Source organism: Embiotoca jacksoni, unplaced genomic scaffold, assembly GCF_022577435.1.
Source record: "Embiotoca jacksoni isolate LCO1_2020_lvr unplaced genomic scaffold, fEmbJac1.0.p SCAF_5, whole genome shotgun sequence".
NCBI classification, from domain to species: Eukaryota; Metazoa; Chordata; class Actinopteri; family Embiotocidae; genus Embiotoca; species Embiotoca jacksoni.
Genome location: NW_027185403.1, coordinates 8,925,493 through 8,942,047, shown reverse-complemented (window position 1 = coordinate 8,942,047; position 16,555 = coordinate 8,925,493). Strand labels below are relative to the sequence as shown.

The following is a 16,555-nucleotide window of genomic DNA, read 5'->3' as shown; positions in this document are numbered from 1 at the left end:
TCTTCTTAAGTAACGAAGACAATGAGCGGACACTGATGGGTATTTTTGGTCGGCTGAATTAGCTGTCTTGCACTTTGCAGAATGGAAAACAGGTGCGGAGAGGAGACGCTGTTGTTATTGGCCAGTTAGCTAACGTTAGCCCGGCTATCTGCTAGTTAACGCGACATCTAATTAGTGGGCTGAGTTAGCTCAGCTAACTCAGCCCACTAATTTCTTGCTTGTTTGACTGTAGCTGCTTCTTCATAGATTTATACTCAGTGACAGATTTTTTTTTTTTTTTCCAGTGACACATCTCTTGCTTTCAGAGTTTACCAGGGTTTTTTTTTTTTTTTTTTTTTTTTTTTTTTTTTTTTTTTACTGTAAACGAAGCTAGCTAGCGAAGCAGCGAAGTCGTTGCCACAGTTTGCTGTGTTGTCACCGCAATCTGTTGTCTGCACAAGTCCCAGCTTCACTCCTGTTCACATGTCAAACATGGCTCAAGAAGCGTTTCCTCTGCATCTTCTGGTGTGGAACAACCAGTATCTGGAGCTTGACAGAGAGCTGCAGACGAACGAGGTAAGAAAACAGCTCTGATGGTGGTTGATGATCTTTTTTTTTTTTTTTCTCATTATTTTATTTTTTTTTTTTTAAATAGATGCATTTGACATGTCGGACTGCATTGCGCTGACGCTGCTTGTGTGGTTTGGCTCCTGCAGCAGGATGTGGAGCGCCTGGATCCGAGGGGGCGCACCTCGCTGGAGCTGGCTGTTTGTCTGGGCCACCTGGAGTCCACCCGGGTGCTGCTGAGACACTCTGCAGACCCGACACACTGCAACGCGCAGGGCTGGACGAGTGAGTGCTCAGTTTTGAATGTCCTCGGGGCTGCCGAGGGAAAGAGAGGAACGCTTCTCTTGTGTGTTGAATGTGGACGTGTGCTTCAGTCTTGCAGGAGGCGGTGAGCACCGGAGACCCTGAGCTGGTGCAGCTGGTGCTTCAGTACAGAGACTTCAAGCGTGCCACCGACAGACTGGCGGGCATCCCGGAGCTGCTCAGCAAACTTAGACAGGTAAAACTATCTGGTAGTGAAATAAGTCCGACACCTGACCCATTGACCTGAGCAACTGAAGTCACCCATTGATGGCCTTTTGTTTTTGTCCAAGTAAAAGGAGTTTCCTTTGTCTCTTGCAGGCGCGGGACTTTTATGTGGAGATGAAGTGGGAGTTCACCAGTTGGGGTGAGTGTGTTTCAATGATGTGTTTTCACAGGGGTCAGTTTCAGCACCACAGCAGCTGGACAGCTCCGACAGCAGCAGATGTCCCTCAGCAGATTTTGATGGACTTGACAGTCGTCTAATCCGCTCTCTGAAACATCGGCCTGAACACAAGACGGAGGTGGAGGGGATTTCAACATGAAATCTAATGCAAAAGACTGATACTCTGTATAAAGTGTTACGTGTACTATGTTTGACAGGACTACTCCGAAAAGTAATGCAGCTTCTCATGTTTGGATTTCTTTGGCTTCTTTAATCTGAAGGAGAGACAAAACGGTTCATCACATGTCGCAGCTGAAAATTGTAGCATCATTCAACAACTACGATTTGAAAATAAGGATCCTAATGTGTATTTATTATTAATATGTCGGTGCCTCTTAATGTGTATTCTGTGCAGTAGCTAATAAATTAGGGAATTCAATTTGTAATGGTCAGCCTCGTCTACTTGTAATGTCTACAGTTTCCCTTGATACATTTTATACGTTTTTCATTCAGTCTTAAGGCAGATTTTCAAAATGTGTCATTTTTCTTCCAACTTTATCAATAAAATATACAATCAGTGAACTGATAATGAATAAAAAAAAAAATGTTACATTTGTCATGTTTCCAGAAAACATTTTGTCTTCCCATGTAACTCTGCTTTTCGTTTCATTGTCCATTCTTTGCTCAGCTCACTTTCATTACCTCTTTGTCACTTGTTTCTAAAAAAAATGCCTCCCCTTCTTCAACTCCCCTCTCAGTGCCCTTGGTGTCGAAGGTGTGTCCCAGTGACGTCTACCGTGTGTGGAAGAGTGGCTCGTGCCTCCGTGTGGACACCACCCTCCTTGGCTTCGAACACATGACTTGGCTGAAAGGACGACGCAGCTATATCTTCAAGGGTGGAGGTGTGTAGTACTGCACGCTCCCAGTGCCACCACCGCATTAGTACAGCTGAAGTTAATCAATGCTGAGCTCAGCTATGACTGATTTAAAGTCTGGTCATGAGTCCCAGTCAGAGACTTTACACCTTGACCTACAGTTTTCTCCTGATTTGGACACGTCAGGCTTCAATATGCTTTTTCTAACATCGTAATGAGGAGTCGGATGGCTTTCGGTCAGTCTTTCATATCGCCGTTTTCCTCTCCTGCCTGCACCTTGGTTAAGGTTTCTTTGTCCTCTGATTTCCTGGTCTGCCTATTTTTTGCTGACTGCCCTTCTCTCAGATGACGGGGCAGTGGTCATGGAGGTGGACCATGAGAAGCAGGTGGTGTACACAGAGCCGCTGGTGTTGTCCCCTCGTGACGCTCCCTCCCTCCTGGCAGCCATGCAGCCATCACAAGAGAACACGGCCCAGAGAATCACGTCTCCCATCGTCTCCACGCACCTCAACACACGCAACATTGCCTTTGAGCGGTAAGAGGCACATACTTTATACAAATAAACAAACCAGAATCATGTTATCACACTTTTAGTTTGGTTTTTTTGGGGTTTTTTTTTGGGGGGGGGTGGGGGGTTACAAGCATTGTGTGTTTGAGCTCGTTTCAATGAGCTGCTAAATCACGTCAAAGTACTTTAACCCAACTCCTTCCTCATTATGCCCACAAACATGGGTCTCGTCCCAAAGTTAACAATACACAAAAAAAGGATGTCGTCTGTGTCGTGAGCACTTCATTTATCTCGCTCCATGTTTAGGAATAAGTCTGGAATCTGGGGCTGGCGCTCTGAGAAGAGCGAGATGGTCAGCGGGTACGAAGCCAAGGTAAGCCAAACTAGCACACAAGGTTTTCCAGAAGTAACAAAGCGACTGAAACGGACACAATGTAGCAAAACAAAATCTGTGTAACAGGACAGGGAGAGAATACATCCAACAGAGGGAGAGAAAGAGGGAAAGAGGGAGATTTCAAGGGCAGGGCCACCGGGTGTAGCTCATGCAGATCAGGACCCTCCATTCAGGATCTGCAAAAGAAACGGGGGCACCTAATGCCCAGATGGAGGTGGACGGGTGTCGCCCGTCACCGACCTCCATTTTGAAATGACCAGTGATTTGGAGGGCCTCCACTTGTACATGTGTATACTGGAACAAAATAACTACGGGTGATAGGAGAATTTAAAAAAAACCCATTTCTTATGAGTGTGCATAAACACACAAAGAAACAGATATTTTGTTGCATCGCACAAAAATCTTTGTTCAAATGTTATTTTTGCAGACAAGAAAATAGAGATGTTACCGAGTGATACTATTTACTCTGTCAGAGACAAATCTTCATCCTGACTGTACGCCACAGTTTTTCAGCTGTTTGTCTACGCAAGAGAAATGCTTTTCTAAAGCAAACGAAGCCACTGCCAAGCAGCTCATGTCAAGCAAAAGGTAGAAAGGTGTGTATTCAAGAAGTGTTTTGCTGTGTCCAGGTTTACAGCGCTACCAATGTGGAGCTGGTGACTCGGTCAAGAACGGAGCATCTGTCAGACCAGGACAAGTCAAGAAGCAAAGGTGAAAACGCACACACAGCTGCAGGGACACACAGTCCACGTTGTGCACTTATACATGGGTATACGGTGGGGAAGCAGTATCTTGTCGTCGCTGTTATTGGAAAATAACTGCGGAGAAATTTGAGTTTGAATATTTAGTTCATAAAACAAATTTGTCTCCCGCTCAGTGTAATATTATGTTATTTATGTTGCGCTCTGGATATATCTCGTGCTTTCCTTAAACAGACTCTATTGTGAAAAATGGAGTAATTTGAGCAGCAGCTTGATGATGATGATCTCTCTTCATCATTCCCACTCAGGCTCAAAGACTCCTCTGCAGTCTTTCCTGGGGATAGCTGAGCAGCACACAGCTCACAACGGGGTAAGAGTCTCCACAGTGCGTGTGCAGCATCACATCCACACACACACCACCTGCAGTCTCCTTTTGATCGTTGCTTACAGCGCTCTTTCCTCATGTCTGTCAGAGCAACGTGTCCCAGTGTGCCAGCCCTCACAACCCCACAGCCATCACGGCCGAGGAATACTTCAACCCGGAGTTTAACCTCAACGGCCGAGACATCGGACGTCCTATCGAGCTCACCAGCAAAGTCCAGAGGTGTGGCGATGCCACGGCAACATACGCAACACAAAAAGCAGATGTTCATCACCATATTAAGTAAATCGGAGCTTTTGATGGACAAAATGGATTTTTGGAGCCTTTTGTACATTGCTTTCTTTCTTTCTCTTTCTCTGCTGCTCTTCCTCTTTTCCAGGTTTAAAGCAACGCTGTGGTTGAGTGAGACTCACCCTCTGTCCCTGGCCGAGCAGGTGACGCCCATCATCGACCTCATGGCCATCTCTAACGCCCACTTTGCCAAGCTGCGTGACTTCATCACCCTGCGCCTTCCGCCCGGCTTCCCTGTTAAGATAGGTGGGTGTGATCAAGTGTTGTTAGTGGGACAGCAGATTGAGCAGAGCAGAGCGACTGCTCACATGTTTAACTAAACATGGGGTCCCCACCACCTCCGGGCCTGTTCTTTGCTCTGCTGTTCCCTTTGCAAAGACATTCCTGTGTCAAGTAGAAGCACGAACCAGGTTTTAGCCGACTGCTGCTCGCCTCACCGCATGTCCTGTCCGTTAAAACTCCCTGTCTGTCCTTCAGAGATTCCTCTGTTCCACGTATTGAATGCCAGAGTGACGTTCAGTAACCTGTGCGGCTGCGATGAGCCGATCAGCTCGGTGACGGTTCACAAACCAGACGGCTCCGGAGAAGCTGGTAACTATTGACTTATACATACAGACATTGTAGATTCATTCAGTTTATGGCTGCTCACATAGACCCGAACAGAAATCTAGCTAATTGCAGCAGAAATTCAACTGTACCACCACCTACCGAGGAGGTTATAAACAAAGTGCACAATAATGCGTTGTACTGCTATCTTCTTTCAGGTCAGTCTACCCCTCCCTTCCAATGTGAGGTGGACCCCTCGGTGTTTGAGCCCCCTCCTGACTACACCACCCTCGGTCCGGGCCGCAGCGAGCCAATGAGGGACGAGGATGACAACCTGCTGCAGTTTGCCATCCAGCAAAGCCTGCTGGATGCCGGCACAGAGAGCGACCAGGTCAGGGTGAAGCCTGATGGTTAACCAGTCTGAGATTTAAACAGTTCAGTCAGCCTCACAGTCAGACATCAGACTTTGGTCAGGATGCGGCATTGATTCTGCTCCTTTTTTTTTTTTTCCATTTTTAAAATCCGTTGTATCGTTCTTGTCATCTCCACCAATGAAACACCTCTGATATGTTTATCTAAAAAAAAAAAAAATCCAGGTCACTATTGAGGGAATTTATTGACTGACCATTTACTGTTACTGTCTTTTTTTTTTGTGCATGGTGTCTCTACACACACAGCATGTAAAATTCAACACTCAGAAGCTCAACAGATTGTCTGAACAGGTTTCCCAGTTGTAACACTTGCGTCTGGTTTGTAGGTGACTATCTGGGAGGCTCTGACCAACAGCCGCCCGGTGCCTCAGTCTCCACTGTACGAGGAAGATTCTCAACTCGAGAGGTGAGCTGAGCTTTCAGACTTTTACTTTTTCTTGTTTTCTTAGTTTATGGGGTTTCTTTGCGCTGCTCAAACTTGAGAGGACTTTAGGTGTCAGTTATTTTTTATTTTTTTTTAGGCCTGAAGAAATTGTCAGTGTAAATCAAGGAAAGCAGAGATGTAAAGATGAGAAGATAAATATTCTGCATAAATGTTTTTGGACCCCAATGTTTTTTGATGGATACTTGTTTTCCATGTCCCACAGAGAGAAGAAAAATAAGGATTGATCAGAATCGATTTTCTTAATAGGACCATTTATTGTTGCTGTAAAACATCTAAAAGTTGAACTCATCATGCCTCCTCAGATCTCTCTGTTATTCAGGTTTTTTTTTTCTGGCTGAGGGAAGTCATTTAATTAAACATTTCTAAATAGAGTTCAGTGATTAGCTTTTTCTTTCCACTCTCTCTCGAGAACAGCTACTCCCATTCATCCTGTAATGAAGCCCAGCAGTGAAACCATCCTGTTAAGTGACCCATCTTTGTTTAATAACACTTCAGTTGAAGTCTTAATATCCTTTTTTTTTTCTTTCTTTCGTTCGTTCGTTCTTTCTTTCTTTCTTTCTTTCTTTTTTCTTTTCATCCTTGTCTCAGGGCAATCCAGGAGTCCCTGTCCATCTCACTGGTCAGCAGAGAGGGAGAAGACATGGCTGACCCCAGCCAGCCCTCTTCTGTCTCCCCGTTGGACCCGTCCTCCAACTCTCCGCTCTCCTACAGCACAGTGACCGACCCGCGGTTGTCAGGACAATTTGGCGTGGGGACCAGCTTTGATGAGCAACTGCGTATCGCCATGGAGCTGTCGTGCAGGGAGCAGGAAGAGACTGACAGGTGAGGCGGGAGACATGCATCGGTTCACAAAATCATCATGTTGAAATGAAATCGATTCTGTGAAGGTTTGTGCAGTGGCGAGTCATTTCTAGGTGCATTGCAGCCAAAGAGAACTCGCAAGCAAAGCAGGATCAAGATATCCTTTCATTTATTCACAATCTGTAGCTGCTCTCGGTCAGAGGGCCCGTGCTGGCAGGCCCATTCGCACCAATGGATGTTTTTTTTTTAGTTGCCGGTTTATCTGACCGGCATGTTGTTGGACTGTGGGGGAAACCACGGCCCCTGGATGAAGCCAATGCTCCACTGCAGCACTGTGCTGCCCAGAATTGGAGATTTTTTTTTATTTTATTTTTTTTAATAAAGATGTGTTCGTTTTGGAACCTATGCTCAACGTGTGCTGAAGATGACTGCCCGCTTCTCCCCCAGCTTTCCTTCAACTTCCTTCTCTACTCCTCTTGTTTTTTGTTGTGGTTGTTGTTGTTTTTTCAACTGCTCACACAGGGAGTCACGCAGTCTGCTCTTCCATCTCAAAACCTAGTTTTGACACAGCAGGGTGAAAAACAACGACTGTGACACTTTGGGGTTTTAAAATCTCCCGACGCCCAAATTATAGGAAATAATCTCTTGGTGTCATCTGTTCATGTCGTTAGTTTTGTGAGTCGTCCTGAGATATGTGATGTTTGATGGTCATGTAGTGAGATGCAGGCTGGGCTGAATGCTTATTGGCTGCTTGAGGGAATCGGTTAGAGACACTTACATTTTGGAAACTTGAAACATAAAATTGATGTCCTAGTTATTTTATTTGTTTTGCACATCTTGACCTTGATGATTAATAGGAAGTTAAGATATAGAGTATTACAGGGAATTTTACCCCAAATCATCTTTTCCTGGAATAAATTCCTGTTGGAACGTTGCATTTTTAGCTTGTTTGTGTCCGTTTCCTAAAGCCCATGTTATGCACTGAAACAAAGAGTCCTTGTTCAAACCCCATTAATGCTACCACACAACTATAAAAGCCAAAAATCAAAGGACTTACACCAGTAATATAACCGCACCAGCTTTTTTTTAGCTAAAGTGGTTTCATTATTTTCAGTGTTAATTGCAGCTCATAGTGCAGCTGTCTATAACGGTATTTCTTTGAAGCGTAAACGAACCTGCAAACAAAAACTGTACACCGAGTTCAAAAGCTTGCTTTGTGAGACACGAGGGCCTTCACCGGATGGATAAACATCTGTATCGGAAGGAAACGTTCGACATCGATGGGCTCCTGCTTCAGTCCATTAAAACAACACAACAGAGTTGCCGTAGTCAACAGATTTCTTTCTCGGACACGTCACACAACACAAACATCAGGTCAGCAGGATAGAGATGGTCTGATATAACCGCTCGGAGGATTTAAAAGTGAGAGAGCGGTGTCCCTGGGAAACAGTCATTTTAAAATGACATGTATATGATTGGGTATTTCTCGATCTCACTGATGCGTCCTTGTTTGGATGCATTTCTTGTACGCTACATCTTCAAATCCTGCGAAGGTCTGTTCTGATGTCTTGGATCCTTAGAAATTCTACCAAAGATCGAGTCTTTCATTCAGATCATTTTCAAGGATGCATCAGGTGTGTCCTCGCTGTCCATAAATCACCCACAATCCTATGTGCACCTGTAAGGGTGGGACCTTTTCAGTGACGCGCACCAATAATACAAGAACTCTTATGAGGCAGCAGTATGTGGGGATAATGCACCACCTGGTTGAAATTTACCATTAAAATGCAGAAGAGGACGACTGGTTCACACCTTCACACTCATTACGTGCTTTCCAAATGCTAGGGAGGAGACTTCCCTTGCATCTGAAGGACCTGACTTGTAAGGACGCATCCTTGAGCCTGAGGATCCCACTTTGTTCTTATTAAAGAGTTGTTGTTGTTGTTTTTTTTCTGTAGGAAGCAGAAGGAGGAAGAGGAAGAGTTGGAGCGGATCCTGCAGCTGTCACTCACCGAGAAGTAATTTAACACCATGAACAGCAGTGGAGGCAGGTCTGCATCGGGGAACAATCATCTTAATTTATTCAGTTTTATTTTTGAAATCCTGAGATGTTAAGTTATTACAGATATTTTATTTCTCTTTCTCACGCGAAGGCTGCTACAACAGAGTGTATAGAACCTGAGCATAAGAAATGTGACTGAAAAGATAGAAACAGGTACTCTGAAACACACTGTAGTAAAGGAGGAGACAAAAGGGAGAGAGTCTTTGTTTTTCTTTTTTATTGAATATTTTTCACAGTCTTGCTGTCTTTATTGAGTGATGAATGATCCTTACACTTTAAACCTATAACATGATCATGATAATAATGAAAAATAAGAAAACTTAATGGAATTATAATATTTGAAACATTTATGTTGGCTTACTCCTATGTGTGAAAAATAAACAATAATGATCATCCTGGGTTATGGTTATGTTTTTTTTTTTCTTTACTGGTGAAGACGGAAGAAACATAACATACTGAGTGTCATAGTTTTGCATTTTTACAGTTTCATTATTCATTCATATGAAAAATTGACAATTGTTGTGATCTGTACAATAATCAGCTCTTATGTTTACTTTTTAAAGCCTTCCAAGCCCTGAGGGGGAAAAAGCAGATGTAGCTGAAACTAAATCTGTAAGAAATCTTCGACAGGTCGATCAATCATTTTCTCACGTGAGGATTTTTTTGGGTTGGGTTATCCTTGGGTTGTTGAACAAAATAATTTGAAGGCATCTCTTTGGACAAGTAGAAGTTTGAATTTTTCTCAAATTAATCATGAATCTCAATAAATTGAGATAAAAAAATAGTCGCAGCTCAACTCAAAATCCTATTCGACCACGGTGAGACATGATTAAACCGATGCACAGCTTAGTGCAGTGTTATGTAAAAAAAAAACCTCTGTCATCACTGATTAAAGACACGGTCTGATATTCAGTGTTAATGTTTTGCTGTGGCAATGTGAAAACCTTGTAACTCCAAGCTCTTTAAAGTAGGGCTCCCAAAGAAATCGCAAATCTGACAATTCCATGTTTCCCCCTGAATGTTTGGAGTCTAACCATGTCAGCGTTATGGTTGTTCGGGATGGCAGTCTGTTGTCTCACCACTTTGGTCCAGACTGAAATGCCCTCAAACGCCTGCAGGGATTCCCAAACTGCGGTACATGTACCACTGGTGGTACGACAGGCTCCACCTGGTGGGACATTTAATTTGACACACTGTGGTATTCGAGCTAAAAAGTTTCGGACTCTCTGATTCAGTGGATGAATCTTGATTAAATCGGCTCCAAATAATCGTGGTACCCGGAGGATCAAAGCTAATTACTCTGGTGAACCCTTGACACGTCCTCTAGCAACAAAGCTCTTGTTTATTCAGTGAAATATTTCACCAATTACCACAATATCTTGAACAGACATTCATGGATCAGGCGTCACCACAACATCTCTGTAACTACTGCTGCATTGCAGAGATGTTTGTTACAGATGTTCATGGTCTCCGACAGATCAGCTGTAATTATTTTGATCCCCAGACCCTTCATGTACCGCTGTCATCTGGTCAAAACTTTACTTCGTCCATTACATAAGTTTCTGACTAAATTCATTGGTGCGCTATGTTAAGTGTTCAGAAATACAAAAAAAAAAGAAGCTTCAAGCGATATCATTATTTACTACTTAACATGAAACGCAGTATGTGAGATTACACACACCCCAAAACTTCTGTTTATGCAAGTTTTTTGGTTTTTTTTTTTGTCTTGCTTTGTTTTACCCGCACCGCGTTGAAGCAAAGCTAAGAAAGAACCTCGCCGTTGGGCCGCACATAATTTAAGTCTGAAATCTCTGCTTTAACTAATTGAAAAGGTTTTTCATTTACTTTAAATGACACATATTTTTTCAACTTTATCCAGAGCATTTATGAAACATTTGAGTTGGCAGCATTTAGTTATATACACAGGGAAACATGTAATCTCTGAGCTGTAGTTAACATTGAATTGGCAGTCTTGTTGGGTCCTCACCAAATGAAAGCAGCTGCTGCCTCACGCCGTTGAGTTGTTTTTCGTCCACTGTGCCGCGTTGCAGTGGGATTTTGCACTGGTTTGATTCTCATAGGTGGGGACTTCCTCCTCGGCACATCCACTGCAGAGGTTTTGTCTCCGCATTTGGAAAATGTGTTGCAACTCACTGTCCAAATGAACTAGTTTAGACAGAAACATACACGTGTCACTCATTTAGACTGACTTTACTCACTTATACCTTGATACAAACCCGTTGAGTACTAATGTTAAATCCATGTTCACGCTCACCCGGCTTCTGGTCGGTATCATCAGGAAACACGTATTCACCCTCCTCAGGCGTGGCTGGAGGAGGCGGAGGCTCCTCTACGGGCTGTGACCGCACCATCGGTGCAACTTGTGCCTTGGGTACTGTTTTAGGTGTTGGTGAGGCGATGCTGATGCACTCGGGAGCAGGTGATATCTCTGTTAAACATACACGCACACAGAGTCTATTAGGAGCCGTGTCCTTGAACTCAGTCGTTTTCTAAAAGCAGTGTTCTCACCGATGCGAGTGTCGTAGGGCTGAGACTCCGAGTAGGGCTGAAGACGGTACTCTGTCTTTTCAAGGAAGTATTTTAGCACATCATCCAAGGAAGGGACCGTCACCTAAAAAGAGAAGGACACATAAAGAAAAAGCAAAGAGTTGAATGATGTTTGTGACAGTTTGGTGACGTGATTTAGATCATTTACATTTAGATATATCGTAAAACAGTGAGTTTCACAGCACTCCTAAGGCAAGTGAATGAGGTAATCTGTTTTGAAACTTGTCACAATCAGAGCTCTGGTCAGCCTCCAACTTTTATTGAATACAAGTTACGCTGTCAAAGATGGCTTCATAATGCTGAGGCTCTTCAACAAAAACATGGCTGTTCAGCTGACATTCAGACATTAAAAGCCAGAGCTGAAATTTATTCAGATTAGTTCAAAGCTTTGATCTGTGGGACTTACTGCTGTTTCCAGTTCAATGACAAACCCTGAGTTTGTTGTGGTCACTCTGTAGTTCTTAATGACGGGCCCGCTGAAACACAAGGAGTGTCAGATAATTATACTGAAATACACATTATTCACATCACTCATGAGAGACTGTTGATTCTAATGATTGTTTTTGGGTTGAGAATTGCATTTCTGTGCTTATTTTCCCCACCATGCTCTGTGAAATTCAGATTTATGTTTGGCTTTAATATGATATTGCTATCTCCTGGTGGGTCCTTCTCTTCCTGTACATGTGCATAATTCACCAGTGGAAAAAAAATAAGAATAAAAATTCATATTAATCGGATGAATTTATTTATTTAAAGCCAGTTATTCTGATTCTGCGCTGTTGTGTTGGTCAGTGGATCATTTCAGTGGGTTGAATGGATAGTCAGACCTGGGCATCAGTTGCCTGAGGGTCAGGGCATAGTTGTTGGCCAAAGCAGACGGACGGAGGATGATGCCTCCACACTCCGGGTTCGCCTCCAGCATCCGCTCGGCCTCCTGTCGACTCACATTGAAGAAACATCTGCAGGATATAAAGAAAACAAACACCTTATGGTTTTTGAAAGTATCGACAGTTCAGGTACGTCGTTTCAGAGAGGCCCACACTCAACATGTTCATTAGTTTGTGAACTTAAAATGCTCCAAATCTCACCCTAATGACATGTATTTTTTTTTAATGTCTTTTCTTAGGTTAAACAAACATAGCAGGAAGTGCTTCAGTTTAACTCACGCAGGAAGCTTTGGAGGGCAGCCAGCAGCTGAAACTGAGGGCCGCAGGAAGGACGGTCGAGGTGGGAGGGCTGGACGTGATGGGAGATTTCTTCTCTTCTCCTGAGTCAGAGCCTCCTGCAGCAGCAACATCTGTCCCGGCAGCAGATGGAGCTTACTGGGAATCTCCTTCTACAGGGAAACGGAGCCCGTCACTAACACTGATCAAATTCAGGTAATCTGGAACATGTGGAAAAACATATCCTGGTATAGTCTTGTAAAAAAAAAATAATTGTTTTCTGACTTACACTACGAAACAATCAAATGTAAAACCTTTCCCTTCTAAGAGCATGTATTTCTAAGCAAACTCTGCAATAAGTGAAGGTTGAATAATGTTTCACCAATACCAAAACTAAAAGAGAAAATATCCTGTTGTTGATATTAGATTTGACTTCAGGTGTTAAATTTATGAAATGTTCCACTGACCCCCAACGAGTTTACCAGGTTGGTTTAGCCAAAACGCTGGATAGTAGTTGGTCACTGGGATGCACAAACTGAGGAGGAGATATATAGACTTTATCTAGACCTTATCCGGACCTAATTTAGACCTGATCGGGAACAAATTTTGACCTTATCTAGACCACTTCCTGACCTAAATAAGAATTATGTAGAACTTTTCAGGACCTAATTTACACCTTACCCAGCCCTAATCTACACCTTATCCGGATCTAATTTAGACCTCATCCGGATCTAATTTATACCTCATCTCTGGATCTAATTTATACCTCATCTCCGGATCTAATTTATACCTCATCTCCAGATCTAATTTAGACCTCATCCGGATCTAATTTATACCTCATCTCCGGATCTAATTTATACCTCATCTCCGGATCTAATTTATACCTCATCTCCGGATCTAATTTATACCTCATCCGGATCTAATTTATACCTCATCTCCGGATCTAATTTATACCTCATCTCCAGATCTAATTTAGACCTCATCCGGATCTAATTTATACCTCATCTCCAGATCTAATTTAGACCTCATCCGGATCTAATTTAGACCTCATCTAGCAGACAGGAAAGTTAAGGCGAGCGGTAAGAGGAAGGGTGGAGGAATAGCGATGTTTGTGAGCGATAGATGGTTTAACCCTGGGCACGTTTGTTTGAAATAACAACGCTGCACTAAGGACATTGAGCTGCTAGCAGTTAGTACTCGGCCGTACTACCTCCCGCGATAGTTTTCGCATGTTATTGCATACCTGTGGTGAACAAACAACCCCCCACCACCAGGTATGTGAGAAGATGGTCTGAGGAGGCCAGTGAGGCGCTGAGGGACTGCCTTGCCACCACTGACTGGGACGTGCTACGTCCCACTGCATCACGGACTACATGACTTTCCGTGTGGAGAGCACTGCGCCCACCAAGAAGGTGCGGTGCTTTTCAAACAACAAGCCCTGGCTGACCCCGGGGCTGAAGGGCCTGCTGAACTAGAAGAAGAGGGGTTTCAGATCTGGGGACAGGGAGGAGCTGAGGAAGGTACAAACAGAGCTTAAAAAAAAAAGGGAAATAAGGAAAGGAAAGGACTGCTACAGAAGGAAGCTGGAGGAGCGTCTCCAACAGAACAACGCGGGCGAGGTCTGGAGAGGGTTCAAAACCATCACGGGCCACAGCGGCGGTGGTGGGAGGGGCCCAGAACCTGGAGACGAGGGATGGGCCAACTAACTAAACCTGTTTTTCAACAGGTTTGATTTTTCTCTCCCTCCCTCCCTACCCCTCCAGAGCACAGCGCAGGCGACGTCCCAACCTCTCTGGCAGGGACCTTATTTAATTTCATAGCACCTGACATTTTCCATTCTTCCCAAGCTGTATTTATTTATTTTATTTTATTTGCTTTTGTGTATATAGTTTGTGTGTGTGTGTGTGTGTGTGTGTGTGTGTGTGTGTGTGTGTGTGTGTGTGTGTGTATTTATTCATTGCTCTTGTTTTTTTCTAAAATAATTATTTTTATCTATCTTATTTTATGTATATGTATTTGTAAATGTTTTCCTATTACGTGCACCCTTTTGTGTTTCTATGCTGCTATGACGACGACATTTTCCGCTGTGGGATTGATAAAGTCTAAAGTCTAAAGTCTAAAGTCTTCATAACTGTCATGGCCATTTATCAGTCTTAAGGGGAGTTTGTGCTTTAAAGCACCATGAGACAGATTACCGTGTAATTATTAACAGGAAATGTGTTTCCTCTCGTTTGTATTACATAAAGACAATTATTTATACATGGAAGACACCCACAAAAAAAGATAAATTGTATGAACCTTAAAGATGTGTTGTTGCATCACAGTGTTTATGTTACGTACCTATCCTTGAAACAGGTTTGGACTCAGACTTTCAGGGTGTCTGGTTGCTTTTTTTTTTTATTAATTTTTTTTTTTTTTTATGAACTCTCAGTAATATCCTGTTCAATTAGCAGCAGCTGTACTGAGAGCCCATGAGCCAGACTCTGACATCAGCCCAGCAGTGTGTATCTGTAAGTTTACATGTGTGTGTTTGCTTACTTTAACCACAGTCAGGATGTAACTTCTCCACTCCTCGCCTTTATCAACATTTTCGATCTGCACAGGAACACAAACAACAGACGCAGGATGGCAAAGGAGTAAATCCATGAGAAAAATGTGGTAAAGCTCCGTTTGATTTAATTCTGCTTAAAGTAATGCATTATTTAAGATGATCATTCATATAATATATCAATAATTACTTCTTATATTGTTTTGCTTTTGCAGTTTTTGAGCAATGTGCATCTGAGGGGGGAAACCATGTTGACAACGAGAAAGGGATTTAGCACCACAGACCTTTAGCTGCACCTTCTCTGTGGGCAGGTTGAGAGTGAAGATGGTTGGCGTCTTCCTTTGAAGTGAGGAGTCTAACTCCATGGAGTTCACCTGCTCCAGGTCCAGCTTCTCTATGTACTGACCAACAAAGAAGCAGATGCATGGTTGGTTGTACTTCCCTAATATCCTTCAACTGTGTTGCTTCAATTCTTGGCATTTTTCAAGAAAAACACAGTTTATTAATCATACGCATGTTTCATATCTTGTAAATTAAGATTTAGAAATGAAACATTTACTTACTGTGTCCTGTGTGTCATCTTTGTACAGAAAAAGCATGGCTCCTCGCAGCTCTGCATAGTACTCCTTGAAATCCTGAACGTCAGAAATTATTCAGAATTTCTGATCCAACATTCACCTTCACACAGTGGCGGAAGGTAACTATGTGCATTACTCAAGTAATTAAGTACTATTTTGAAGAACTAGTACTTTATTCATTAAAATTGTTCAGCTACTTAACATTTATTTATGTTTTATTCACATTTTTCTGATAACTATGTAAGATACGTTGCAGATTAAGATTTTACATGCCAAACATGTGATCCCATATTTATTGTAAATTCTTATTATTCTGAATTGTGATGCATTGGTAAGTCTATAGCAGCAGTGTAAAAATATATAATTAACATAATGCTGAATTGTTATTAGAAATGATGCATACCAGGCGGACGTCGGTCATTCGTCAAATACTTTTACTTTTGATATTTTTCTGTACATTTTCCGGATTATACTTCTGGTAATATTTTGAATACAAAGGGTTTTACTTTAATTCAAAGAAAACATCATGAATTCTTCCATCACGACCATCACAGCTTAAACAGACTTTGATGCAATAAGAAACAGCTTGTCAGAGTTTATTCTTAATTATTTGTGCACTCTGTATGCTTTCCGTCTTTGTTCTTACCTTCTCTTTGGTGTCTTTCTTCAACAGGTGTCCTGAGTAGTAGAGAGGCAGCGCTGTGATAGTCGCCCTCCTCTTGTGAACAACTCTTTGCTGCACAGACATTGGGATGATTGGGATACCGGTGCTTTCGTTAATTCTGCTTCTTCTGACCTGGTTTGCTTCTGCTTACTCAGTTAACTTCTATTTGTCCAGTCGGTGGATAAAGTGCTGAGTCATGACAAAGCTTTGCTCCTTTTTGTTTCCTTGTGCAGCTTTCAAAGCAGATATGAATTAATGTTGAGTCTTTATCTAGGATCAATATTGGTCTGTAAACCTGCAGTGATGTGGTTTTCTCCCAGTCAGTGTTTGTGTCAAGGAATGAGGAAATGCTGCAGTGATTTACAGA

The 16,555-nt window shown here is 42.7% G+C and overlaps 2 protein-coding genes across 3 annotated transcripts; one reads left to right on the top strand and one right to left on the bottom strand.

Moving 5' to 3' along the window:
- Positions 1-356: 356 nt before the first annotated feature.
- ankrd13d (ankyrin repeat domain 13 family, member D) lies at positions 357-9,065 on the top strand. Of its 2 annotated transcripts, none has more exons than XM_069171339.1 (16): positions 357-555; positions 696-831; positions 921-1,045; positions 1,168-1,213; positions 1,990-2,133; positions 2,452-2,641; positions 2,921-2,987; positions 3,638-3,719; positions 4,018-4,079; positions 4,183-4,373; positions 4,471-4,628; positions 4,860-4,973; positions 5,147-5,319; positions 5,686-5,765; positions 6,393-6,626; positions 8,564-9,065. In XM_069171339.1, the coding sequence occupies exons 1-16, from the start codon at positions 463-465 to the stop codon at positions 8,625-8,627; spliced, it is 1,959 nt and encodes a 652-aa protein (XP_069027440.1). In that variant the 5' UTR covers positions 357-462; the 3' UTR covers positions 8,628-9,065. The 2 variants fall into 2 exon arrangements, with proteins under 2 accessions (XP_069027440.1, XP_069027441.1); XM_069171340.1 differs by having other exon boundaries at positions 358-555; positions 4,183-4,313.
- Positions 8,870-16,347, bottom strand: LOC138211445 (signal-transducing adaptor protein 1-like). Its single transcript, XM_069171341.1, has 10 exons — positions 16,171-16,347; positions 15,510-15,581; positions 15,231-15,347; positions 14,937-14,993; positions 12,402-12,571; positions 12,063-12,194; positions 11,642-11,711; positions 11,197-11,299; positions 10,943-11,116; positions 8,870-10,833 (listed from the first exon to the last, which is right to left on the bottom strand). The coding sequence occupies exons 1-10, from the start codon at positions 16,270-16,272 to the stop codon at positions 10,676-10,678; spliced, it is 1,155 nt and encodes a 384-aa protein (XP_069027442.1). The 5' UTR covers positions 16,273-16,347; the 3' UTR covers positions 8,870-10,675.
- Between the last annotated feature and the right edge of the window lie 208 nt (positions 16,348-16,555).